A 25,716-nucleotide genomic window follows, 5' to 3' on the forward strand; every position below is an offset into this window, starting at 1 on the left:
AACACGGAAAACAGTCCACACACCTAACCCAGACTACCAGGCTGTGAGCAGAAAGAGGCAGTAGATGCAGGGGCTCACGAAGGCCCCTGCCGGCAGGGTCACTGAGCACAGTTGTCAGTAACAACATTAACAATAAAGTTATTGATGTTGAGGAAGGGACTTCTGGTAGGGGCATGTCTATTTCCGTTAGGGCCTATATCCTTCGCCTTCTTCGTCTACATCCCAACCGGAAATACTTGTACCCCGTTTAAAGCCACGTCGGTCCTGGCCTAAGTCCCGCCCACGCGGGGGGAAGCGTTTCCGGGGTCAGGGTATTCCGGCTCGCCCCGCCCCGCCCCGCCGCCGGTGCCGTGCTGGAAGCCCCGGCTCTCCCGGAAGTGGCCCGCACATCTGTCTGTCGGGGTTCCCACCTCCCCGCTGCTGCTGCGGGCAGCTGGGGCGGCGGCGATGGCGGAGGCGGCGCTGCTACTGCAGCAGGAGGCGGCGGCGGAGTGGGACGCTCGGGAGAAGCTGGCTCTTTGGGATGGGAGACTGGACACGACGGCGCCGCTGACCGACCGGCAGACGGACTCGGTGCTGGAGTTGAAGGCGGCGGCCGAGGACCTGCCCGTGCCCGCCGAGGTGAGGTGACGGGCGGGAGCTGGGCTGGGCTACTCCGCGGGCGCGCCGGCGGACCCCGACCTTGCAGACCCCTGTCCAGGGTCTCTCCTCTCCTCCCCGATCACAGTGTCGGCTCCGGTGGGAGAGGCCCCTCACCTTCCCGGGCTGTCAGGCCTCACGCTGTCCCGGACCGCCGACTCTCCCCTCCGGCGTGGGGACGGCTGCGGGGGCGTCCAGCGGCTGCTGGCCGCCGGCACCAAGCCCGCCCCCTGCGGCGTGGGGCGGTTGTCCGGGAGCCTTGCCCTGGGCATCTTGCCCCGGTGTCCCTGGTGTCAGCGAGGCATAGTCCTGCTGGCCACCCTCTCCCGGAAGGAGAAGACACTGAACCCGAAGTGCTTTGCTTCAGGACAGCCTCCTGTTGGTATTTGTTTACCACCTTAATGGATAGCCCAGCTTCCTTTTTCCATAGGGGCACTTGGGGAGACCAAAGTTGATCCCGGGTAACAGCTTCATTCATAGCACATTGAGCAATGAGCTCTCGATCAAGTGCGGGTTGTGGGAGATCCGATTTATATTTGACTTACAGCAAAGCAATAAAAATTTTTCTTTGAAAGCTGGGTCAGTACATTATTAGATAATGCTGGTTGTTGGTTTTAGTGTCAACGTTTTTAATCCTAATTGCCATTGGGATATTATCCCTATTACTGCTTGTGTGATTCAATTCAATTAGTTATAATAGCAAGAAGTACATTTTATGAGTAGTCAGATGTTTGACAAACTTTTTCTAGTTTTGAGGGCTAGGTTTAGGAGGTTATTATTTTATTAGCACTGATGGTTACTTTTGATGTTGGAAGCATTCTTTTTACACGGTTGTGTCCAAAGGCAGACTGAGTTTAGAGACTTAAACTTTTTCTGCCCTCACACTTCAGAGGTTAAGAACTTTGGTTTGAAAGTTCTCGCCACTTTTCGCTGTTGCACACTCTGCCATAAAGTACAGGTGTTCTTTCTTGGGTTTCTCTGTCCACCTCTAGGATTCTGTGCTGGAAGTGTGTTTGAAATAAATGAGGAAGCAGTTGGAAATTTGTTTTGGCATGGCTATCAGAGTCTTTTATGCTCTGGGCAATCGAAGTTGTTTGCTCTATAAATATTTCAGTCTGTTTATAATTGATTTGGCCTCTCACCGAAGCAGGATGCTTGGACATCACAGTACCTGTGGTGAATGTATTCCATAAGAAAAGTGACCCATTTTGTTTTTAATGTCTTGGGTCATAAAATATTATTATTCCTACTGAGCATGAAGGAAAGGGTTTGGAGTGAAGGAAATGGAATCTCTTCATTTTCACCCCATTATTTGATATTTATGCAACATAATACCTACCATTAGCCCCATGCAGTCATTTAACACATATTATGTGCCTACCTGGGGCTAGGAATGGGGGGACGGAAAGATAAGAAAAACAAGATCCCTAGCCTCATGGAGCTGACATAATTACGGTGATTATGAGCGTGTGAAAAAGAACAAAGAAGGTAAGATCAGACGGTTGTCCAGGATATAAGGAAAATCAAACAGGATGGTATGACACCAAGGAATGAGGTATGCCCTTTTAGATAAAGAGGGAAGGCCTTTCTAAGAAAGTAACCGCCTAAGGCGAGAACTCATGATGGAAAACAAGAAGCCAGTCTTGCAAAGACTCGAGAAATAACCTTCCAGCTGGAGGAAAAAGCAGTGCAAAGCCCTGGGTAGGGGATGAGCTTGACAAGTTCAAGGGTTCAGTGAGGGTCTTCTGGTACATGCAGCCTTGGCATTGGATTGCTGTGAGAATGAAATACCAGCCTGTTATTTACCCATCCTGGAATCTTTGAGGGGGAATTTCTCATTGCTCTTCAGCTTTCAACAACCCTCTTTTTCCTTTATATGTCTGGTGGGAAGACTTTGGAATTGAATTTTTTATCCCTGTTACCACTCTTTTAACACTGGCGCTGAGAAAGAATGCCTCAATTTTTATTTTGTCCAACCAAAATAAAAACCTGTAAAGGGTTTTCTGTAGTGTTTCACAATTTTCAGGAGATAAATTACATCCTGAACAACTGGAACTGGGCAAGTTAGTTGAATAGCAAGAGGCCAGCTAACTCTCAGCAAATATCATGAAGCTGTTTATAACTTTCCTTTTTATTTAGGAGAACTAGTGTTATATACCTTTTTATTTGGTGATAGATAAGAAAATTTACAGTAGAATATTAGGTAGACTGGTTTCTTGTAGCCAGGGCAAATTTTTTAGTAGTGAGGGCCTTTTTCTTTCTGCTGAGTTTAGTAATTCCCGATAAAATGCTGAGATAATTTACCCTGAAATTTACCTGTAATTTACTGTTACAGTTGTTGTTTTCCTAAAGTTTGTGTGGCCTAGACATGATACTTAACTTCTCTGAGCCTGTTTTCTTCTTTATAAAATGGGGATTATAATAGTACTTGCGTCACAGGGAGTTGTGAGAACTAAATCAAGTATATAAAGTGCACACAGCAAGCTACCTGCCAGTATTATATTATTCATGTGCTTTTCTCCCCAAATGATTATTACCTTAAAAGAATAGATTAGAATGTTATGATCCTGAGCTGGTACTGTATAGGTGTCACTCAGACCAAAGGTAAGAAAAGAAGAGTTTAGGTGCCTGGAGGAAGGTTCTGAAACTCCATCTATACCTCTTCAATGATTTGCTCCAAACAGAGTAGGTAACGTCAGGTTTCATTTAGGGAATGAATTTATTAGATTGATTACAAAAGTGATTTTCTCCAACCCAGAACTGTGCAAGAAGTAAAGTTTGGGAGAGAAAGGTATATTTGCTTGTTTTTTCCTGGAGCTGCTCAGCTGGTCAGGCAAGGCTTGATAGTTTACTGTAATTAGTATTTAATATGTTAGTGTCCCCATTTGTGTAAGCTGTACAGTAGCTATCCAGGACCAACCAGGAGCCTAGGTCTGTGCTCTTCTCTCTCTGATGGTAAATGTCTGCTCCACCTGGAAGCCAGGACAGTGCGAGTAAGCCAGAGGCATTCGGTCAACGTCTCCTCTTCAGGAGTGAAAGAGTAGTCAGAACAGGAAAGTTTGTGACACCAGCACACCCTTTTTTTTTTAACCGTTCTACCATTTATTTTATTTTATTTTTTTAACATCTTTATTGGAGTATAATTGCTTTACAGTGGTGTGTTAGTTGCTGCTGTATAACAAAGTGAATCAGCTATATATAAACATATATCCCCATATCCCCTCCCTCTTGCGTCTCCCTCCCACGCTCCCTATCCCACCCCTCTAGGTGGTCACAAAGCACCGAGCTGATCTCCCTGCAACACACCCTTCTTGATTTGCCATTCTATTCCAGGTGCTTTGAGAAAAGAAGACAGCTGGGCAAATGTACCTAATGGGGGCATCTTCTCATAAGCTTTTATTTTTATTTTTTTATTCTGGCTACGCTGCGTGGCTTGCGGGATCTCATTTCTCTGACCAGGAATTAAACCCAGGCCATGGCAGTGAAAGCACCGAGTCCTAACCACTAGACCACCAGGGAACTCCCTCATAAGCTTTTAAAAAGCAGCTTTTTTTAAAAAAAAGAAATTTATTTATTTATTTTGGCTGTGCCAGGTCTTAGTTGTGGCATGCGGGCTTCTTGGTTGTGGTATGTGAACTCTTAGTTGCGGCATGCATGTGGGATTTAGTTCCCTGACCAGGGATCGAACCCAGGCCCCCTGCATTGGGAGCTCGGAGTCTTACCCATTGGACCACCAGGGAAGTCCCCTGATTTGCATGATTTCTGATAAGTCTGCTTTAATTCTTATTTTTCTTCCCCTATATATAATGTATCTTTTTCTCTCTGACTGCCTTAAGGTTTTCTCTATGACTTCTGATTTTCTTTCGGAGTTTGAATGTGATGTGTCTAGGGGTGGAGTGTGTGTGTGGTGTGTGTGTGTGCACACGCACACATGCATGTGCATTCTGTTTGGGATTTTCTGAGTTCAGCACTGTAGCTTTGTGTCTTTCATTATTTTTGGAAAATTCTCAACTATTATCTCTTTAAATATTTCTTCTACCCTGTTCTCTCTCTCTCTCTCTTTATTTTGAGATTCAGGTTATACATATATTAGATCATTTGATACCATCCCACAGTTCTTGGATGTTGTGTTCAGTTTTTATTTGTCCACTCTGTTTCTTCTTTATGTTTAATTTTGGGTGATTTTTATTGACCTATCTTCAAGTTCACTGATTCTTTCCTTAGCTGTATTGAGTGTACCAATGAGTCTATTGCAGGTATTCTTCATCTCTGTTACAATAATGGTTATTTCTAGCATTTCTGTTGGACATGTATAGTTTTTATTTTTCTGCTGAACTTCTGCGTCTGTTCATTCATTTTATTTATATTTCATACCAGAGCCTTTGACATATTAGTCGCAGTTATTTTAAATTCCTTAATTTGTAGTTCCAATATTCAGATCATCTCTTGAGTCTGGCTCTGTTGAGTGCTTCGTTTCTTGACAATGAGCTGGGTTTTTTTCCTTGCTGTTTAATGTAACTTTTGGTCGAATACTGTACATTGTATGCAGGACATTTGAGAATGAGGGAAATAGCGTGAATGCCTGGAAATGAATACACTTACTCTGTTAGGTCGTTAGTGTGGAGGTTTGGGTTAGTGGGCTAGGTTTGGGTTTTGTTTTTGTTTTGGTTGCCTTTAGTTTACCACTGGCTTCAAACTTCTCTTTCATTACTTTTTGCCTAGCCTTGGGGCTGGGCTGCTGCAGGGTCTTCTTAACCTTCCTTCTCAACCCTCAGCTTTTGGTGTGCTGTGCGCTTGTGTCTCAGAGGGTGTCTGTGCTCTTGCCCCTCCCACAGGAGAGCATTGCTGGCGCTCTATAGCCTGGTGGTGGTAGGTGGGCGTTTTCTGTCATCTGCATCCAGTCTCAGTCTTAGGCAGGCCTTTTGCCCTTGGGACTCAGGGGTGGAGTTTCTTACTGACGCTGCCCTCCTCCGGCAGTAGGAGACCTCTGATGTTCTGGGTCTTGGGTTCTTTCCTGCCTCTCCTCCAAGGGTAATGGTTGTTTTCTTTTCCCTTTCCCCGGCTGTAGTGTGTTCTCCTCTGTGCCCTAGGGTTGATAGGGCTTGCTGCCCTTTTTTCAGTGTCTTAAGATTTTGTTCCCCTGGGGAGAAGGGTGTGGATGGAGCTTTGTGCCCCACTTTCCCCAGGCCCCTCCTCTTCTAAGCCTGCACCACCAGTCCTCATTCTTTCTCGTGAGCACCTGGTGGAGGTCCGTGAAGACCATGTGAGTGGGTGCAAACTCCCCTTGTGTCTGTGACTTCCAAACATTCTGTACTCACCCATCCTCTAGCATTTAGTAATTTGAAAGAAATTTTAGCCTAATTCTTACCTACTTGTGTGGCATTTGTCATCTATTTTTCCATAATCTGCCACAGTAAGCCCGTGCTCTCACTCTTTCTCTGCCTGGAGATACCCATCTTTTTCTAGATTTTAAGCTACTTGGTTACTCTGCAACCTCAACTCTCTGATGGCTTCAAGAACCTGATTTTGTAGATTATTTGACTTTTTCTTATTATTAGGGTGCAAGCAACACTCTGTCTAGCATTCTTTTAGCCTAGCCTCCATGTGCTTTCTGGTATATTTTTCAAATCTGCACCTGATCCATGTCTCTCTCCCTTTTCCTCCTTAGGTATCGTGTAAACAGTGCTGATAGAATTATGTGTTTTAATTTTGTCATGATCTGTTCATATATAACTAAATTTTACTACTAATAAACTATAATTTTGTAAAGGTAACTTAGACGATTCTATTCCCAAGAAGCAGTATAGATTCTGATTTGTAAATTTACTTACTGTAAAAAGAGAACCCTCCTACACTGTTGATGGGAATGTAAATTGGTGCAGACACTATGCAAAACAGTATGGGGGTTCCTTAAAAGACTAAAAATAGAGTTACCATTTGATCCAACAATCCCACTCCTGGGCATGTATCAGGAGAAAACTCTACTTTGAAAAGATACATGCATGCCAACATTCAGAGCAGCACTATTTACAATAGCCAAGACATGGAAGCAACCTAAGTGTCCATTGACAGATGAATGGATAAAGAAGATGTGGCATATATACAGTGGAATATTACTCAGCCATAAAAAAGAATAAAATAATGCCATTTGCAGCAACATGGATGGACCTAGAGATTATCATACTAAGTCAGTCAGACAGAGAAAGAGAAATATCATATGATATCACTTATATGTGGAATCTAAAAAGTGGTACAAATACTTATTTACAAAACAGAAACAGAGTCACAGACACAGAAAACAAACTTACGGTTACCAAAGGGGAAAGTGGGGGAGGGATAAATAAGGAGTTTGGGATTCATAGGTACAAACTACTATATATAAAATAGATAAACAACTAGGATTTACTGTATAGCACAAGGAACTATATTCAATATCTTGTAATAGCCTATAATGGAAAAGAATCTCAAAAAGTATATATATATACACACACACACACATATTTCTGAATCACTTTGCTGTACACAAGAAACTAACACAACATTGTAAATCAACTATACTTCAATAAAAATAAATAAATTAAAAGAAATAAATTTACTTGTTACTACTAATAAGTAGGAATAATAATAATAATATGATAAAATAGAAGCGGCTCCAGTTGATTGTGTTTATTCTTTGGCAGGCATTATGCTAAATACATGTAGCATTGTCTCCGAGGAGACAGCTTGTTGTTGGTAACTGGAATGGTTGCGCAGAGCATGAGCAGGTAGACTTAGCTCAGCTCAGCTTCCTCTGTCCTCAGAACCTCTGGTGGCAGCACACAGTTGCTGGTGACACGTTAGAGTCAAGATAGATTCTCACCAGGTTTCAGAAACTTAATTCTTCCTGCCCAACAGTCCTTTTCTGTTCAGGGATTGTGTCACCATTCAGGAAGAGTTTATGTTGAACAAGTGATGCCCTTAGTAAGACATATCTCTGTACATCCAGGACCCTCCTGGCTCCTCTTGAGTCAGACTCATTTGTGGGGAGAAAGCAGATTGAGGACCTTTCTGAACACTTTTTTTCTGTCTGCAGCTTCCCAGTGGTCCAGCCTGTTTCCTTACACCTGTGTTTTCTTCATTTCACAATGGCCTCGTGATACAGATAATGTAATTCCTATTTTACAGAGAAGAAATAGAGATTTAGAAGCATTAAGTAATTTGCCCGTTGTAACACAGCTTATTAAGTGAGCAGGAGCAGGGTTCACACCAGGCCGTACCATAATGTGCCTTACCGTGCCCGGAGGTGCAACCCCGCTTGAACCCAGGTACAAAACTCCCTTCCTTCCCTCCTTCCTTCCTTCCTTCCTTCCTTCCTTCCTTCCTTCCTCCCTCCCTCCCTCCCTCCCTTCCTCTTTCTCTCTCTCTCTCTCTCTCTCCCCCCTCCTTCCTTCCTTCCTTCCTTCCTCCCTCCCTCCCTCCTTCCTTCCCTCCCTCCCTCCCTTCCTCTTTCTCTCTCTCCCCTCCTTTCTTCCTTCCTTCCTTTCTTTCTTTCTTTTTCTCTCTCTTTCTCTCTCTCTCTTTTTCTGTCTCTCTCTCTTTCTTCTTGATGCCGTGCTGCTCCCAGGATCTTAGTTCCCAGACCAGGGATCGAACCTGGGCCCACAGCAGTGAAAGCACTGACTCCTAACCACTGGACTGCCAGGGAATTCCCTCCTCCCATATTTAAAGGGTTGTATTTCTAAATTAATGATGGTGCATTTTGCATCTAGCTTATTTTATTTTAGCTTTGAAGAGAAAATACTGTCTTCAGCTGAAATTTCTGTATCTAGAAAAATAGACAGGAGGCAATTTCCTAAGGCCTTGGATTAAGGTCTTTTATTGCTGGACCTTAGATGTCATGCCTTAAGGGCAGAAACTGGGATTGAAACAAAATAATTCCACCCTTTTACCTTCCCCAGCATTCACACTCCCTTTCTTTTAGGTCCAAAAACAGCTTGTCTGTATGACCCTAGGTAAATCAACACCTGTAATATCTTTAGTAGTGGCAAACTAGACAGTATGGTAGGTCTGATGGCGTCAAGGTGAGGCTCTTCTGAAGCTGATGGGAAATTCTGAAATTCTTTCTTTTCAGTTGTGATTTCAGAATTTGTCAGCAAGAAGATGTGGGTGAAGTGTGGCAGCAGTGTAGAAATAGTAGAAGGGGATATAGTTGTTGGTAGTTGATTCTTGGGTACGATTTGTTTTCTGTTGGCTCGTATGAACGAGGTGAGGCTTGTGTGTTGATAATGGAGAGGGCCGGCTACTTTCATCAGCGCGCAGGTTTTGCCTTTGACTGGTGCTAGGTCACGAGAGGTTCCAGTAGGAAACGGTGTGTGGATTAGTACAGATTCACCACCAGTTTTCAAAAGGTAACTCAAAAACCATACTTTGCAAATGGTTGGATATTGGTGTCATGTTTATATTTCGAGACCAGCATTTAATAGAGAGAACCTAGTTATAAGTGTTAGTATTATATGGCACTTGTTAACATCAGATGCTTTAACAGAAAACATTTCTTTCTCTTTCAAAACACCTGAGATGGAATACCAATGTTGAGTTAAGTTTAGAGAATTTTCAAGTTATTTGAATATCTTTGTGGCTTTTTTTTTTCAAGCTCCCAATTGAAGACTTGTGCAGTTTAACATCCCAATCGCTGCCCATTGCACAGACTTCAATAGTGCCTGAATCTACAGAAGACATTCTCTTGAAGGGATTCACCTCCTTAGAAATGCAAGAAGAAAGAATTGAAACTGCACAGCAGGTGAATGGCAGCATTATTTCTAAGGATATTTGATTGTTTTAAATGTCTCAAGACAGGGGTCCTAATTAAAAGTTCTGAACATTTGAAACTGTAGTTAAAATAAAGTCTTTCTAGAACATCTTTTTTTTTGGGGGGGTGGTGGCTGGAGAAGGAAGGATGTATTACTTGCACCAAGTAAGGAGAACACCAGTGATCTTTCCCAAAGCTGTGTCTCTTTCTAGAACATTTTTGATTTTGTGTTAATTGTGGTTATTTCTTAAGTGTTTTAAATGAACCTGTTGCCCAGTTTTATTTGCAGTACAGATAAAAATGTGCTATTCCAAGTTTGAATAGACTATTATATTTATTAAGGTTTTGATATTTTATGCCCTTTAGACCTCCTCCCAGTATGTGTCTGTGTTAATGTGTCCCCCAACATGCATGTGCGTGGACACATGCACACATGCAGACCCCCCCAGCCGCACCCCTCACTGCTTGTTGCTAGGTAATTTCTTTTTTAAAAACCTCAATATGCTCTTTAGACGAACGCTTATAGTTATTTTTCTGAAATTTAGCATGTGAAATCTCTTGGTTTTTGCTTATTCCCAACTATAAACTTAAATGTACAATAGTTTCTTCTGCTGCTTCCTCTGTCTCATCTTTCTGTCCTCTTAAGAATCAAAGCTGAGGAAGGACCTCTTGTACAGCACAGAGAACTATACTCAATATTTTGTAATGACCTATAAGGTAAAAGAATCTGAAAAAGAACAGATACACACACACACACACACATAAAACTGAATCACTTTGCCATGCACCTGAAACTAACACAACACTGTAAATCAACCATACTTCAATTAAAAAAAAAGAAAAATCAACGCTAAGGCACTTACCAAGTGAAACATAAAGCAAATGTGCTGAATTGCATATACACTAAGTCAGGGGCCCCCAACCCCCGGGCCACGGACCGGTAGTGGTCCGTGACCTGTTAGGAACCAGGCTGCACAGCAGGAGGTGAGCAGCGGGCGAGCGAAGCTTCATCTGTATTTACAGCCGCTCCCCATCGCTCACATTACCGCCTGAGCTCCGCCTCCTGTCAGCATTATGGTGAGTTGTATAATTATTGCATTATATGTTACAATGTAATAGTAATAGAGATAAAGTGCACAGTAAATGTAATGCACTTGAATCATCCCGAAACCATTCCCCCCTGCCCCCCACCAGGTCCATGGAAAAATTGTCTTCCGTGAAACCGGGCCCTGGTGCCAAAAAGGTTGGGGACCTTTTCACTAAGTCAAGAGAGCCAGTGCTGCAAAGTGATGAAGAGCTCTAGCTCTTGAGTTAGACCAGCCTGGATCTGAAGGTCACCTCTATCACTTACAGTCCTTGTGAGCTTAGGCAAATTACTTATCTTCTCAGGTCTCTTGTTTCCTAATGTGTAAAACAAAGATAATTATATACTTATCTCATAGGACTTTTATGAGAATTAAATTAGATAATGCATGTAAATGCAGTGTGTGCCAAGCACACAATCAGTGTTCAGAAACGAAAGCCGAGGTACTTGGCAAGAGTGGTATCTTGAGAGAATAAAGCATACCTTTGACTTCGAATCCCACTTGAGAATTATAGAAGATAGTCTTGCACCATGTCTGTGAATTTACTTGGACTATTTGGAAAAAAAAAAAAAAAGATCTTCTGGATTAAATTTGCACTTGCATATCTCTCTTTAAATTAAAAAAAAGATCTAATACATTGTTATAATTTACATACAATAAAATGTACTCATTTTAAGTATACAACTTGATGGTAAGACGAGAATTCAAACCCAGGTTTAGCTGATGGAAGAGCTATGTTTCTAAACCACTCCTTTTTATTATTTCTGAGCTTATGTTCTCACAATTATTATTAGATAACATTAATATTTACCCAAAGCCCTATGTTACCTACTCAAATTTGGCAAACTAGCAGGTAGGCATTAGCTTCTTAGGAAGAAATGTTTATTTCTACATATTATCGTGTTAATACTCTTTCTTATTTAACTCTGAAAATGGCCCGTTTTTTTTTTTTAAACTTTTGGGTTTATTTTATTTATTTTATTTTATTTTATTTATGGCTGTGTTGGGTCTTCATTTCTGTGCGAGGGCTTTCTCCAGTTGTGGCAAGTGGGGGCCACTCTTCATCGCAGTGCGTGGGCCTCTCATTATCGCGGCCTCTCTTGCTGCGGAGCACAGGTTCCAGACGCGCAGGCTCAGTAATTGTGGCTCACGGGCCCTGCTGCTCCGCGGCATGTGGGATCCTCCCAGACCAGGGCTCGAACCCGTCTCCCCTGAATTGGCGGGCAGATTCTCAACCACTGCGCCACCAGGGAAGCCCCTGGCCCGTGTTTTTAAGATACTTTGCTTTTCCTGGAATGTAGACGCTGACCATGCAATTAAATTATCATCTCCTGGCTTAAAGCTATTAATGTCTGAGACCCAAACAGTAAGACTTAGTGTCTACCCTTTTGACTTGCTGTTTAGCATGTAGCCACTTTTCATTTTGTCTGTTTTAGTTTTGTTGACAACATAATACCCTATTTTTCCAGTTTTTCTCATGGTTTGCAAAGCTACAAACTCAGATGGATCAGGATGAAGGAACTAAATATAGGTATGTGGCTCTTATATTTGTCGGCTGTCCTAATTCTTAGATCATCTTAAGCATTTCGTTATCTGTGCCTTTAAACAAAATTAAGGTACAAAGAAAACTTGAACAGCAAGATTTTCTTTAAGAATAGCTAGAAAGGATGTGGGTCATTCCAACTGGTATTGGAAGTTGTGTGATTTAAAAAAAAGTCACATTGTAATTAATAGGTTAGGAGGGGCAGAGGTTCATTTTAGATAACTCTAGAAAGGCTTGGAATCAAGTGGGAGTTTTGTCAGGAACTCTAAGAGGTGTTTGCTGCCTTTCTTTAGAGGGAGAAACCCAAGAGACTTTAGGGATGGCCAGCTAGGCTGGGTGTGAACTATGTTGTTTTGTTTGTGTATATTCACGGCATGGGGGAAGTGACTGTACTGTTTCTAGCTGATTTGGGGACTGTGGGTTGAACATTTGTATTCATTTAACATTAATTAAGTGACTACTATTGCTAGGCATTGTGTTAGACTCTTTGATGTATGATTCCATTTAATCTTCATAGCAGCTCTATAAGGAAAGGTGTTATTGTTCCCATTTTACAAATGAGTAAACTGAGGCCTGGAACTATTAAATACTTGCCTAATGTCATGGAGACTTGGGCAGAGCTGGGACCTGGACTCAGGTCTTCCAATTCCAAGTCCAAAATTCTTTCCATGACATCACACCATCTCTCAAAGGCAGACATGACCTGAAGGATGGACCTACTTGTTACCTTGGGGTGGGCCTGGTGTCCTAGTCTTTGAAAGTTGAGCCCATGATTTATTGCCCTACATGTGAAAAGCCAGTTTATGGCTTTAAGGCTGATTCCTTTTATTGCTCATAGTTTCAATCATTTTCCTTCTTAAGTATTGAAACAGTTTGTGACATAGTTTTTGCTATATTTCTGAATATAATAAACTTTTGTGAATAGGTCAGACTTTCCTTCTGAAATGCAAGCATTTGGGGGAAAACGAGACTTTGTTGTTTATTGTCTATGCTTATTGGGGGAAAATATTATTGCCAATCCCCTTTTGGTTCTGTTTTCTAGACAGATGAGGGATTACTTGTCTGGGTTTCAGGAGCAGTGTGATGCTATATTGAATGATGTCAACAATGCTCTTCAGCATCTGGAATCATTGCAGAAACAGTATCTTTTTGTGTCCAATAAGACAGGAACCCTACATGAAGCCTGTGAACAGCTCCTGAAAGAACAGGTAATTTGGAGTAGGAGAGAGTGTCAGTGACTATGTTTAATATTTTATTTTTAAATAGATGAATACAATTTAATTCTAATTTCCTATATTTCTCCAAGTATATTTTGAACACTTCTCTGTATGAGGCCCTGTGCTAAGCATGCAAATTATTACTTTGACAGCCTGCTTTTAAGCTTATGTCAGCAGGGGCACGGGCAAGCTTTCGTATGTTTTGAGCTGTTAGGTCTCAGTACAGTTTCAGAGTGAAGAGGGTATATTCACATTTGCGACACTTTTCTGTTTTTTTTTGGCTGCGCTGCGCGGCTTGCGGGATCTTAGCTCCCGACCAGGGATTGAACCCAGTCCCTGGCACTGAAAGCGCCGAGTCCTAACCACTGGACCATTAGGGAATTCTCTATTGACACTTTTCAAACAAGGCATAGTGATTATACTAATGGTGGGGTTTATGAAAAGATGAACAGATCTAGGTTGCACTTAAACTTGTGATTTAAAGATAGAATATTTAAGTTACTATACGTATCTCAGAATTTTATCTATGTATATTTTGTATGTTTTTAAAAAGGTAATCATTTGTTATTTTATAAAAAGATCATATGTAATTTACTGTAATAATCATTGCTTATTTTAGCCCATGATTGCAGAAATCTTTGGGCACTATTCTGAAATCATATATCTAATATAAACCTGTATGTCTAGTATAAATCTCTTAGATGTAATTTTGAGACTGGAGTGTTGATTCTTATGTTCTCATAATAATTGATTTTTCTCTTTTAAAAAATTCAAGTCGGAGCTTGTTGATCTGGCTGAAAACATTCAACAAAAGCTTTCCTATTTTAATGAATTGGAAACTATTAACACAGTAAGCATTGTTTTTTATTTTTTCTAGAATTAGTGGCTTTATTTTATATTTCCCATTCTGAGTATAATCTTTAACCTTATAAATTGGCTTGAGTGATATTTTAGCTTAATAGTTTGCTTGTTGTTAAGATATTCCTATTTGTGAGTGATGGACATACCATTACCAGTTCAGATTTCCAAATATGATTTAAATAATAGTTCTTCTTAAATTGTATTTTTGCTATTAAAATCTCTTTGTTGGTTAACTCTTATAGTATCATATTTGTAAGCTGTGAAGGTTATAAGAAGAAATATTCCATTTTAAATCTTGCTGTGGTTGTGCTTCTATAATAGTAAAAAAAAATATTTCTTAAACTAATCTCATGTTTAGTTTGAGGAAGAGTATAGTCCTCATAACGGATTCTTGGATCCCAAAGAGGTAGTCACAATAAAGACTTCTGTGTAAATTATATTTCTCTGTGTTCTGGCTCATAAATTAATCAAAGAACTGCATATAAATCATGTTATTAAAATTATTAATCTAAATTATTATAGTTTACTAAAGAGTTAGAAATAAAACCAGTAGCCAGTTAACAGTGGAATGCAATGGGAAATATAAATCATTGCCAAACTATTTGTATATCAAGATAAGAAATAATTGGGTCATTTTACTTATATTTTATATATATTATATAGTTTTATATATTTTAATATTTATCATTTTATCTATTATATTAAATATTAAATATCATGTTTATATTATATATTACCTTATATTAGTACTACTTGTATATGTTTACTTATATTTTACTTTCAGTATGACTGCTGAACATGATAATTGCTAGTTAATCTTTTAACCTTGAGAAGATTGCCAGTGTTTGAAAGTGGAAAATTTATGTTGTAAAGTACTAGAAAGTGGGAAATCTAGGTACATGATGTATTATTTTAATATAACATTGTGCAATGGAGTTTAAAGTGTTTGCTAACTCGTGAAGAGCCCCATTAAAGGTCATTAGGAGTAAACTGAATTCAATCCATATTCTTTTTAATTTGTCCTTTCTTTATTGTATTGTTACACATGGGCTGCATTTGAGTATATTTGGTGACTCTTAAAATGTAAAAATTTTTTTTTCCCTTGAAGAAATTGAATTCTCCCACGCTGTCTGTGAATAGTGAAGGATTTATACCAATGCTGGCCAAGTTAGATGATTGTATTACATACATATCATCTCATGTAAGTCATGGTATTTCTGTATGTTTTAAAGAAATCTTAACATCCCTATTATATCACTTCTTATGCAGTAAACTAATTATTTCTTTCTGTAATATACTTGAAGAGAAACTATAGTAAATTCTTAGTCATTGTCAGTAGTGATGTAAAAAGTGCTTTCAGCTGCTGCAGCAACCCCTGGAATAGAAAAAGGGGCTGGCTGACACAACTTTATCCCATCTAAAAGGACTAGTGATTTTTAGACTGTTGACTTACTGTTTTGCTAGATACTTCCTTGGAAACAAAAAGTATTACTTAGGGGGGGAAATAAAAGGACAAGTCTTTTGGTTTAATCACCATCACTTTCTGCCCTCCAAGGATTTATAGCTGTGTTTATTTCACCCAACTCCTATTCTTTTCTTAGTTGGGCGTCACATATTAGCCTTGAAGTCTGTGGGGTACTGAAAATATTTTTTGCTAAAAACTGCAAATATTTATTGAGCCCTTGCTTTGTGCCAGGCACAGGGAATTTGGCTATGACCAAGACAGCCATAGTATTTGTCTTCAAGGAGCTTACAATCTACATAAGATCTTCTTTTGAACTTTCTGTATAGCTTTACATAAAGGACAGGTTGGTTTTCATTAAAAGTTTGCTTCATCTTTGTAAATCTTTCCCTTTCCTTTACAGCCAAATTTTAAAGATTATCCTGTATATTTACTGAAGTTTAAGCAGTGTCTTTCTAAAGCTTTGCACCTCATGAAGACATATACTGTGAACACACTACAGAACCTCACAAGTCAATTATTAAAAAGGGTGAGTTAACTGGTGAGGTGTTTTTTTGTTTTTGTTTTTTTAATTCATTTATTTTCCATAATGTTAGTCTGAGATTAGTACCTAGTAACTCCAATTTTTTTTTTTTTTTACCTTTTGTTAAATAAATATGCGTTGCAATTTTATTTATAATAGGACATATTAAATATGTCTGTCACAGTCTTATTTTCAAAGAATATATAAGTGTGAAAAATATTCAGTACTATATGATAAATAATAAAATAAGATTCAAACTATTTCTCACTTAAACTTTTTCTTTTCCTATCTTTTTAAAGAAAATATTAGGAGGAAATACACCAAAATAATAAAAGTGGTAGAATTACATATGATAGATAATTTGAATTTCTTTCTTTACAAATGATGGATAATTTAATTTTCTGTATTTAGCAAATGTATTTTTATTGAATGCCTTCTAAATGCTTGGCATTGTACTAAGAACTGTACAATAGTGAAAGGAGCTAACAAGGTCCCTGCCCTAATGGAGCTTATGTTCAGGAGAAATAATCAGTAAAGAAGGAAAAAGACAAATTAATCAATTACAGATTTTAGTAGATGCTAGGTGGAAAATTAGCAGCGTGTTAGGTTAGAAAATAAGAGTGGAGCTAGATCAGATTGGCATTGATCACATTTCTTTCCTAAGAAAATAAAACCTTAAAGATAATTTATTTTTTCAGCTTACTTTCTAAAGAATATGGAATATCTTGAGCTTTTAGTTCAAAGCTACTGATTTTTGTATTGCATTTTACCATTCACATTACTCTTAGCTGACATAACAGACTATATAATTTTTCTATTTTGCAAAATTTTATTTTAGGAAACTAATACCTAATAAGTACTAGTACCTACTATGTGTTAGTGCTTTATAATTGAGCTGTGTAAAACCTTTGTGCGTATGTGTTATCACCATTTAATTGATGCACTGAATCTCAGAGAGGTTAAGTAATTTGACCAAAGTCCTACACTCAGAAAGTGGCTGAGTATGAATCTGAGTTCAGTCTTTTTACCACCAAAATTCATGTAACATAGCATAAATTTTAATTATAAAGTAGAGAGAGGTGACAGCTCCACATAATTCTTTCTCATTTGTAACAATAATAGTATTTAATCCTTCTCTCTGTAAGCTTTTGGTTTGTATATAGGCCAAGCAGTAGCCGTATGAAATGGTTTGTGTTATATTTTCTGAATAATTATTTGTTCGCTAATTATCTTCCTTCCCTATCCTCCCCCATGTTTCTTTAGGATCCTTCATCTGTACCTAATGCAGACAATGCCTTCACATTATTTTATGTGAAATTTCGAGCTGCTGCCCCCAAAGTCAGAGTAAGTCTATTGACATAAATAAGATAATGCTATGAAATTTATTTAGCCAGCCCTTTTGAAATGCTAATGTATGTTAGGTCCTTTGTCTATACCAGGAAAATGAACCTGAATGAAAGGTAGGCTTTGTCCTTCCACATTATAGCAGTGTATGTTGAGGTGCTTTAAGCCCACAGAGCAGGAAACACCTAGCTCTTCCTGTGATGCTCAGGGAAGGTTTCCAGTTGAAGGTGATATTTGAGCTTAAAAAAACGTAGATTTATAGCAGACTTGAGATTGATAAGGATATTTTATACAGAGAGAGCAGCATGTATAGGGAAAGTTGTAGAGACATAAAAGACTTGTATTTTGGGAGGACCTCATTTAAGACTGGAACACAAGACTTTCAGTAGGGTGTGATAGGAAAGAAGAAAGGCAAGATGGCAAAGACCATCTCACAGAGGATGTTGCATGTCATGCTAATTCAGGAAAAGTAGAGAGCCAGTGCAATATTTTAAATCAGTGTAATCCCAGATACAGCTGACTGGAGCTGGTACATGTATCTTTTTTTTATTATTGTGAAGCTACTAGAAAGAGTAGTCTGCTTTTGTTGACTCTGACCTCACTCTCTTCCTTGTTTCCCTCTTGAAAGTCAGTGGAAAGGAGTTTTTGTTTTTTGAAATAGGAACTTGGTCTTGTTTAGAGAAGATACAGTGGTTAGTTGATGGTTTGAGGTTTAGATTGTGCCTGATTGGTTGCTTTTGCTTGTTAGTCAAATTAGCAATGATAAAAATTTTTTTTTTAATTAATTAATTAATTAATTAATTTTTGGCTGTGTTGGGTCTTCGTTTCTGTGCGAGGGCTTTCTCCAGTTGTGGCGAGTGGGGGCCACTCTTCATCATGGTGCGATGAACCAACCACTGCGCCACCAGGGAAGCCCAATGATAAAATTTTGATTAGAAAAGAAATGGTGTAGATAAGAGGGCTCAGTGGTGGGTGAACATAAAATGATTATATAATTATCAGTGGCTTTCCTACATATCATTAGTAACCAATTAGTATATATGATGGGGTTTCATTTATGTTAGTGGCAGAAAGCATAAAATATTTACCTAGAAATAACCTTAATGGAAATATAAGGATGAAGAAAATAACAAAACTAGAAAGAAAATCATAAAAGTTTGAATAAATGGTAAACCTATCACAATAGGTTCCTGGCTGGGGAGACTTAATTTTTAAAATGTCAGTTTGTCGGCTTCCCTGGTGGCGCCATGGTTAAGAATCCGCCTGCCAATGCAGGAGACACGGGTTCGAGCCCTGGTCCGGGAAGATCCCACATGCCGTGGAGCAACTAAGCCCGTGCACCACAACTACTGAGCCTGTGCTCTAGAGCCCGCAAACCACAACTACTGAGCCCATGTGCCACAAGTACTGAAGCCTGTGCGTCTAGAGCCCGTGCTCCCAACAAAAGAAGCCACCACAATGAGAAGCCCGTGCACCGCAACGAAGAGTAGCCCCCGCTCACCGCATCCAGAGAAAAGCCTGCGTGCAGCAACGAAGACCCAACGCAGCCAAAAATAAAATAAATAAAAATAAAATAAATAAATTTATTAAAAAAAAAGTCAGTTCCTCCTAGTGTAATTTATTGGTTAACTGTAATTTTAGGAAAAATTCCAATGGAATTTCTTTTTGGATAATCTTAAAATTCATCTGGTATAGTAGATAAGCAAGACTAAGCAAGAAGAATTTGAAAAATACAGTGATACTGATTCAAGAATTTACTGATGGATCATTGGAATGGAAAATTCTATAACTTTGTATGTAAAGAAAGTTCTCAAATCTTAGAGGAAGGGCTGGAGTTTTCTGCATTGTTTGGGAAGATTTGCTAAGTATTTGAGGGGGAAAAAGGTAAGCTCTTCACTTTGTAACATTATCAGAATACTTTTTTTTTTTTTTGGCTGCGCTGTGCGGCTTGCAGGATCTTAGTTCCCCGACCAGGGATTGAACCCGGGCCCTGGGCAGTGAAAGTGCAGAGTCCTAACTGGACCACCAGGGAATTCCCTACAAGAATACATTTTAAGGAGCTAAAGAGTTAAATGCAAAAATGATAAGCAGACCCAAAAAAACAAAAAATCTCTTGGAAAAAAATTACAGCATAAAAGATTAAGAATATAAAAATAAAAATTTCTGAATTTTAAACAGCAAAAGAAAAGGCAGAAATTGGAGAGAATGTTTGCAGCAGATAAGTAAGAAGGTTAATTGTTTTTTTTGGCTGCGTTGGGTCTTCGTTGCTGCGCGCGGGCTTTCTCTAGTTGCGGCGAGCTAGGGCTACTCTTCGTTGTGGTGCGCGGGCTTCTCATTGTGGTGGCTTCTCTTGTTGCGGAGCACGGGCTCTAGGCGTGTGGGCTTCAGTAGTTGCAGCACGCGGGCTCAGTAGTTGTGGCTCGGGCTTCTAGAACGCAGGCTCAGTAGTTGTGGCGCATGGGCTTAGTTGCTCCGCGGCATGTGGGATCTTCCCGGACCAGGGCTCGAACCCATGTTCCCTGCATTGGCAGGCGGATTCTTAACCACTGTGCCCCCAGGGAAGTCCCAATATTTTTAATATATTAAGAGAGCTTATAAGTCAGAAAGATGAATATCTCATATAAAAATGACCAGATTGCTCAGAAAATACGAACGGTTAATAAATATGAGTGCATGTTCAGCCTCTAGTGGAGAATACATTCAATTTAAGGTTAGGTGGCATTTTTTCATCAGTTAGAAATTGACAAATTAAGGTGTAACGTCAGTGGTTTTGAGGATTTGGTGAGACAGGTGATAGTGCTGATAGGAATGTAATTTCTTTCTCAAAGACATTTTAGCAGAATGGAACAAAAGTCTCGAAAAATATTTATCTCTTCTGACCCAGTGTTGGGGGCCCCTGGCTGGGAAGTAGGTATTATTATTATACCAGCTTTACGAGGTAAGAAGTGGAATCTCAGTGATGTAAACCAGCTCTCCTGGGCGCAAACAACTACTGGGGGTCGGCATTCACTCTAGTTTCACTCCAGGCTCAGGGCTCTTAACCACTGGACTGATATTCTTAGGAAACAACCTAGATGTCTAACAGTAGAAGAATGGTCGACTTAAGAGTACATCTAGGGCTTCCATCGTGGCACAGTGGTTAAGAATCCGCCTGCCAATGCAGGGGACACAGGTTCGATCCCTGGCCTGGGAAGATCCCACATGCCGTGGAGCAACTAAGCCCATGTGCCGCAACTACTGAGCCTGTGCTCTAGAGCCCGTGTGCCACAACTACTGAAGCCTGTGCCCCTAGAGCCCATGCTCCGCAAGAAGAGAAGCCACCGCAGTGAGAAGCTCATGCACCTCAACGAAGAGTAGCCCCCGCACGCTGCAACTAGAAGAAAGCCCATGCGCAGCAACGAGACCCAGCTCAGCCAAAAAGAAATTAAATAAATAAATTTTTAAAAAAACTTAAAAAAAAAAAAAGCAGATTGCAAAGCTGAATATGTAGTATAATTCCAGTTTTGTTTAAAAAGAAAAATGTAGTAACTGTGTGCATACAAAAACTGAAAGAAAATATTCTGAAATGCTGTGATTAATTTTTTTGTGTTTTAGGTGATTTTCATGTTTCAACTTTTTTGTATTCACAGATTTTCTAACATGAGCTTGTGTTACTATTATAATCAGAAAGCAATTGAAAATATAACTAAAACAGATGGAGTTAATGGACTTTTCTTTATTCCACAGACTCTCATTGAACAAATAGAACAACGATCTGAAAAAATACCTGAGTGAGTACCCACCGGTTCTTCAGTTTCCAAATTACCTTCCTTGAAGTGCTATTTTGCCAAGTCTGTTATGTCCCTGATATTTTTTGAGCAATTACCTTGCATGCTATACAAGCTTTTTCTTGTAGCACACAGCTCAGTTTGGGGAGCAAGGTCACAGACCTGACTTGGCGAGTTTGTAAGGCATCTTTTTCCCATATAGCAGGATTTCCTTCTCATTTAGGTAGATGCAACATCACTACTCGTGGAAGATAAATCTGTCTTTAAAAGATGAAGGTTATGGTAGTTCATTATGGTTTGTTTTTTCTTTATATACATAAATATTTCTAGTATTTAATGTGGGCAAATGAGCAGTAACCATATAGCTTTGGAGGTTTGGCAACCTATTTTGGGATTTAAGATCGGGTTTAATTTACATATCTGAAATCAGAAGTTTATACAGTACTCCAATCTCATTTGCTTTTCGTCAGATACCAACAACTGCTAAATGACATCCACCAGTGTTACCTTGATCAGCGGGAACTCCTTTTGGGCCCTAGTATTACTTGTACTGTAACAGAGTTAACCAGCCAGAACAACAGAGACCACTGTGCCTTGGTGAGTTTCTGCTTGTCGTGGTTTAATGCTAAACCTTCTTTTGAGCTGTTATGATACCCTAGAAACTATACTTGGGTAAATAAGTTTTGGTCCCCATATCAACAAACTTACAGAATGTTTCTTTCTGTTATGACAAATCTGGTTTAGTAATTAGCATTCAATTTGGCAAAATATTCTCATTTTGATTGATTTTTTGAGGTATGAAGATTCACAAATCAGTATTGTTTTTTGAAAGATGAAGTTTCAAAGTTTCTGGATTGATGTAGACGAATTAATCTTAGCTTTTGCTGCAGAAGTGCTTTTTTGTTTAGTGTGATTTTAATTCAGATTATAGAAAAATACATAAAGATTCTTTTTTTAAATACTTTTCAACTAGAAGAGTAATTTTCATTGTCAAAAGCTTAGAAAGCATAAAGAAGAAAATAAAAATCATCGATAGTTCCATTGTGCAGAAAACCATTTTCTTTTCTTCAGAGAGTTGTTTTATGAATTATATATGCATAGTCTCTTTGTAAATAAAATGTTGACTTTATTTCATAAACGCTGGAGTTGTCGTGTGTCTCTAACTGTAGATGGTGTGTGTTTGTTTCCCGCAGATTCGCAGTGGCTGTGCCTTTATGGTTCATGTATGCCAGGATGAGCACCAACTTTATAACGAATTTTTTACAAAACCAACATCAAAATTAGAGTAGGTGGTAGACGGAATCTAACTCTTGTTTTTAAGATTTAATTCGTTAATGGCTGTAATGGCTTATTATATTATAGGAGTATTCTAAAGTTAACTATGGAGTGTTTTAACATTTGTGGGTATGTGAACAGAATATTGTTGGATGGGACAGTGGTTATTTATTTTGAAATAAATGTGCAGCTTAAAGGCCAACATGCTTTCATATTGTTTATAATATAATTATGGAGACAATAAGTTATGATAGTAAGAATCCTGTATAGGGAACTGTCTTGGTATCTAGATCCCTTTATCTACACTAAGTATAATAATTCCTTCTATTTAAAGAATTCTATGATTCTAACTAATGAAAGACACTTAAAAACATAGATACTATTTAAAATCCTTTTCCTTATTTTTCTCAAAGTGTCTTTCAAACCCACTGTCGGTCACTTTTGGGTTCTTCATACTGGTGATTTTGACTCTTAAAAAATTCCAAGATTATGACTCTTGTAATGGGGAAGAGACAAATGTATCTTACGGTTTTGATGAAATACTATATATAGAAGAGTACTGTTGACAATGTGAAGAGTATAGACAACCTAATGTTTTTCTTTTCAAATGTTTAAAATTGTCAAAATACTTGGTGTATGTCCAGAATATTTTGAGTTTTGTTTATCTAAGTCTGTAAGTATTCAAGAGTTTTGAACCTATCTTTCCTGGGGAAAATGTCACCATTTGATTCATAGTGGTGTAGGTTATAAAAGGAAAATTAAGTCTACTGAAATATTTTTTATTGTTTTTGAAAGGACATATACAAAATTATTGATAACATAAGTAGAAGTTGTAATAAATTGACATTCGGCTAGGGCCAGCTAATTGTTGAGGATTGCTTATTAATTCTGAGCTTGATTATTGATTCTAGCGAAAACAGTTCACAGAATTACTTTCAGCCTTTCACTTCTCATTATATAATGTTCCCACATACTATTTTCCAGTAGATTTTTATTATTTTTTTTGGCTGGAAGTAATCAAGGGTGACTTTTAAACTATTAGGAAATACTGAAAGGATTACTACTGATAACCATGTTTTATTCTTTCATTTTAGTGAACTTTTGGAGAAACTGTGTGTGTCATTGTATGATGTCTTCAGGCCATTGATCATTCATGTTATTCACTTAGAGACTTTATCGGAACTTTGTGGGATTCTTAAAAATGAGGTGCTTGAAGATCATGTACAGAATAATGGTAAATAAGTAGAAATGATCATTTCAAAGGTCTTTTTAATTATATCTGTGGCTCAATGAATTTGAAAAAGATTAGTACCCCCCCATCCCTATATAAACAGTAGTTTTAAAACTTGGGTTGATGCCTTGTCTCTTTTTGAATCAAGATGTACCTTATTCTGTGACTAAATAATAATGGGGAAAGAATTTTTAAATCTGGGCAAAATTATTAATAAAATAATTATAGTTACTATTCTTTCTGGCATCTGAAATCCATAGAGAACTGTCCATCAGTTTTGGGTTGGGTATTTCTGGTACACTGTTACCAGAGTACATAAAGTAATTGACTGCATTGCATAGTCTTAATTTAAAAAACAGAAATTGTTTTAGCATACATACATAGTAATAATTCATCTTTTTTGAAATTACAAATAAAGAAAAGCAATTCTCTGGAGTAGCTGCTTTAACAATTGGTTTGATTGTCATAAAAAACATGATTTTCCTAGTGATACTTAGGTACCTTTAAAAAATACCCTTCAGGTAATCGTTTTACTGGCAGAAATTATTGTCCTTACTTTGACTTTCCTTAAGAGACCCTATAGGTTTGTTACTCTTCCGGAGCTTCTTATTCTATTGCATTTAGTTCATTCTAAGATGTACATTTCTCCCATTTTAATGCTTGTGAATTAAAGATGATTTTTAAAATTAATGTAAATATTTATTTGAGTGTGTAATGCCTCCAACTCCCCAGCCCTTGGAAAGCTGATACTGAATCACTGGTGTGTCTTAACATTGATGGCATCTTAGAAATGAAGAAATTGTACACAAACTCATATCTCATTTTATTTATTTATTTATTTGGCCGCACTGCGCGGCTTGTGGGATCTTAGTTCCCCGACCAGGGATTGAACTCGGGCCCTCGGCAGTGAAAGAGCGGAGTCCTAACCACTGGACCACTGAGAAATTCCCTCATTTTATTTTTTTATTCATTTTTCTTTGTGAGAACGTTAACAAGTCATTTAATATCTGTGGGACTCTATATGTAAAATGGGGGTGATAACCTAATTAATAAGCTGCTTTAGCTATCTCTCAGGATTGGTATGAAGCTATGTGAGATACCTTTTAAAAAACACAAAGCACTTTAAAACTAAGATTATTATTCATATTAATAATGGAAATTATTTCACGGAGTCCCAGGAAGAAGATGTAAGGGCAAATTTATTTTCCAATATTAAATTTGAGGAAATTGGAAGACATTTATTAAATTTTTCTAAGGTCATCAAGTCATACCAAAATAGATTACAACCAGTCCCTGAAGCAAGAGTGGTTTATACTATTATTAGACAATTTTGTAATATTTTTGCTTGTTTAAAGAAAGTATTTTTTAAATCTGAAGGAATGGGTGATTGACCTTTTTTTTTTAATCAGCTGAACAGTTGGGGGCATTTGCAGCTGGAGTAAAGCAGATGTTGGAAGATGTACAAGAGCGACTTGTCTACCGAACCCACATCTACATTCAGACAGACATCGCGGGCTATAAACCAGCTCCTGGAGATCTAGCGTATCCCGATAAGTTAGTAATGATGGAGGTAGGGTCTTCTTATTTGATCTTCCCCCACCCCACACAACTTTTGGATATTTTATACTGGTGAAAATAGGATTTTTCTTTTTAATTCTCATTCAAGATGCAAAAATCAAGATAAACTTGCCATGAAATCGTAGGAAATAAAAATTTTAAAAAACTGAACAGAAATAATTTGTTAGATTGTCCTTCCTTCAAGTTGTATTTTATAAACATTCTATTCGGTTTTCTGTCCTTTTCCAGGAAGTGTGTCTTCTCAATTTTTAAATAGAGTTAGTGCTTTCTATGATTTCTCTTTTTTTTGGTAAGTGGCATAGAAGAGGATTAATAACATATAAGCCACCAGAGTTGATGGTCACATAACCATGTGTCGTCTTCTCTCATTAAAAACTCTGGTGGTTGTCTCCTCAAAATTACA

General features: G+C 38.5%; 1 protein-coding gene across 3 annotated transcripts in view; it reads left to right on the plus strand.

Moving 5' to 3' along the window:
* The first annotated feature begins 332 nt into the window (after positions 1-332).
* COG3 (component of oligomeric golgi complex 3) overlaps positions 333-25,716 on the plus strand; it is a 60,451-nt gene continuing 35,067 nt past the window's right edge. The window contains exons 1-13 of one of the 3 annotated variants that reach the window (XM_061170548.1): positions 333-621; positions 9,272-9,418; positions 11,982-12,043; positions 13,098-13,263; positions 14,048-14,122; positions 15,242-15,334; positions 15,999-16,124; positions 17,382-17,462; positions 21,189-21,232; positions 21,700-21,826; positions 22,423-22,514; positions 23,599-23,738; positions 25,145-25,305. In XM_061170548.1, coding sequence (XP_061026531.1) covers positions 448-621; positions 9,272-9,418; positions 11,982-12,043; positions 13,098-13,263; positions 14,048-14,122; positions 15,242-15,334; positions 15,999-16,124; positions 17,382-17,462; positions 21,189-21,232; positions 21,700-21,826; positions 22,423-22,514; positions 23,599-23,738; positions 25,145-25,305 — 1,488 coding nt within the window. In that variant the 5' untranslated portion in view covers positions 333-447. Of the gene's footprint in view, positions 622-9,271; positions 9,419-11,981; positions 12,044-13,097; positions 13,264-14,047; positions 14,123-15,241; positions 15,335-15,998; positions 16,125-17,381; positions 17,463-21,188; positions 21,233-21,699; positions 21,827-22,422; positions 22,515-23,598; positions 23,739-25,144; positions 25,306-25,716 lie in introns of those variants that run through there. The other 2 variants (XM_061170549.1, XM_061170550.1) reach the window with 2 other exon arrangements.

This window comes from Eubalaena glacialis, chromosome 16, assembly GCF_028564815.1.
Source record: "Eubalaena glacialis isolate mEubGla1 chromosome 16, mEubGla1.1.hap2.+ XY, whole genome shotgun sequence".
NCBI classification, from domain to species: Eukaryota; Metazoa; Chordata; class Mammalia; order Artiodactyla; family Balaenidae; genus Eubalaena; species Eubalaena glacialis.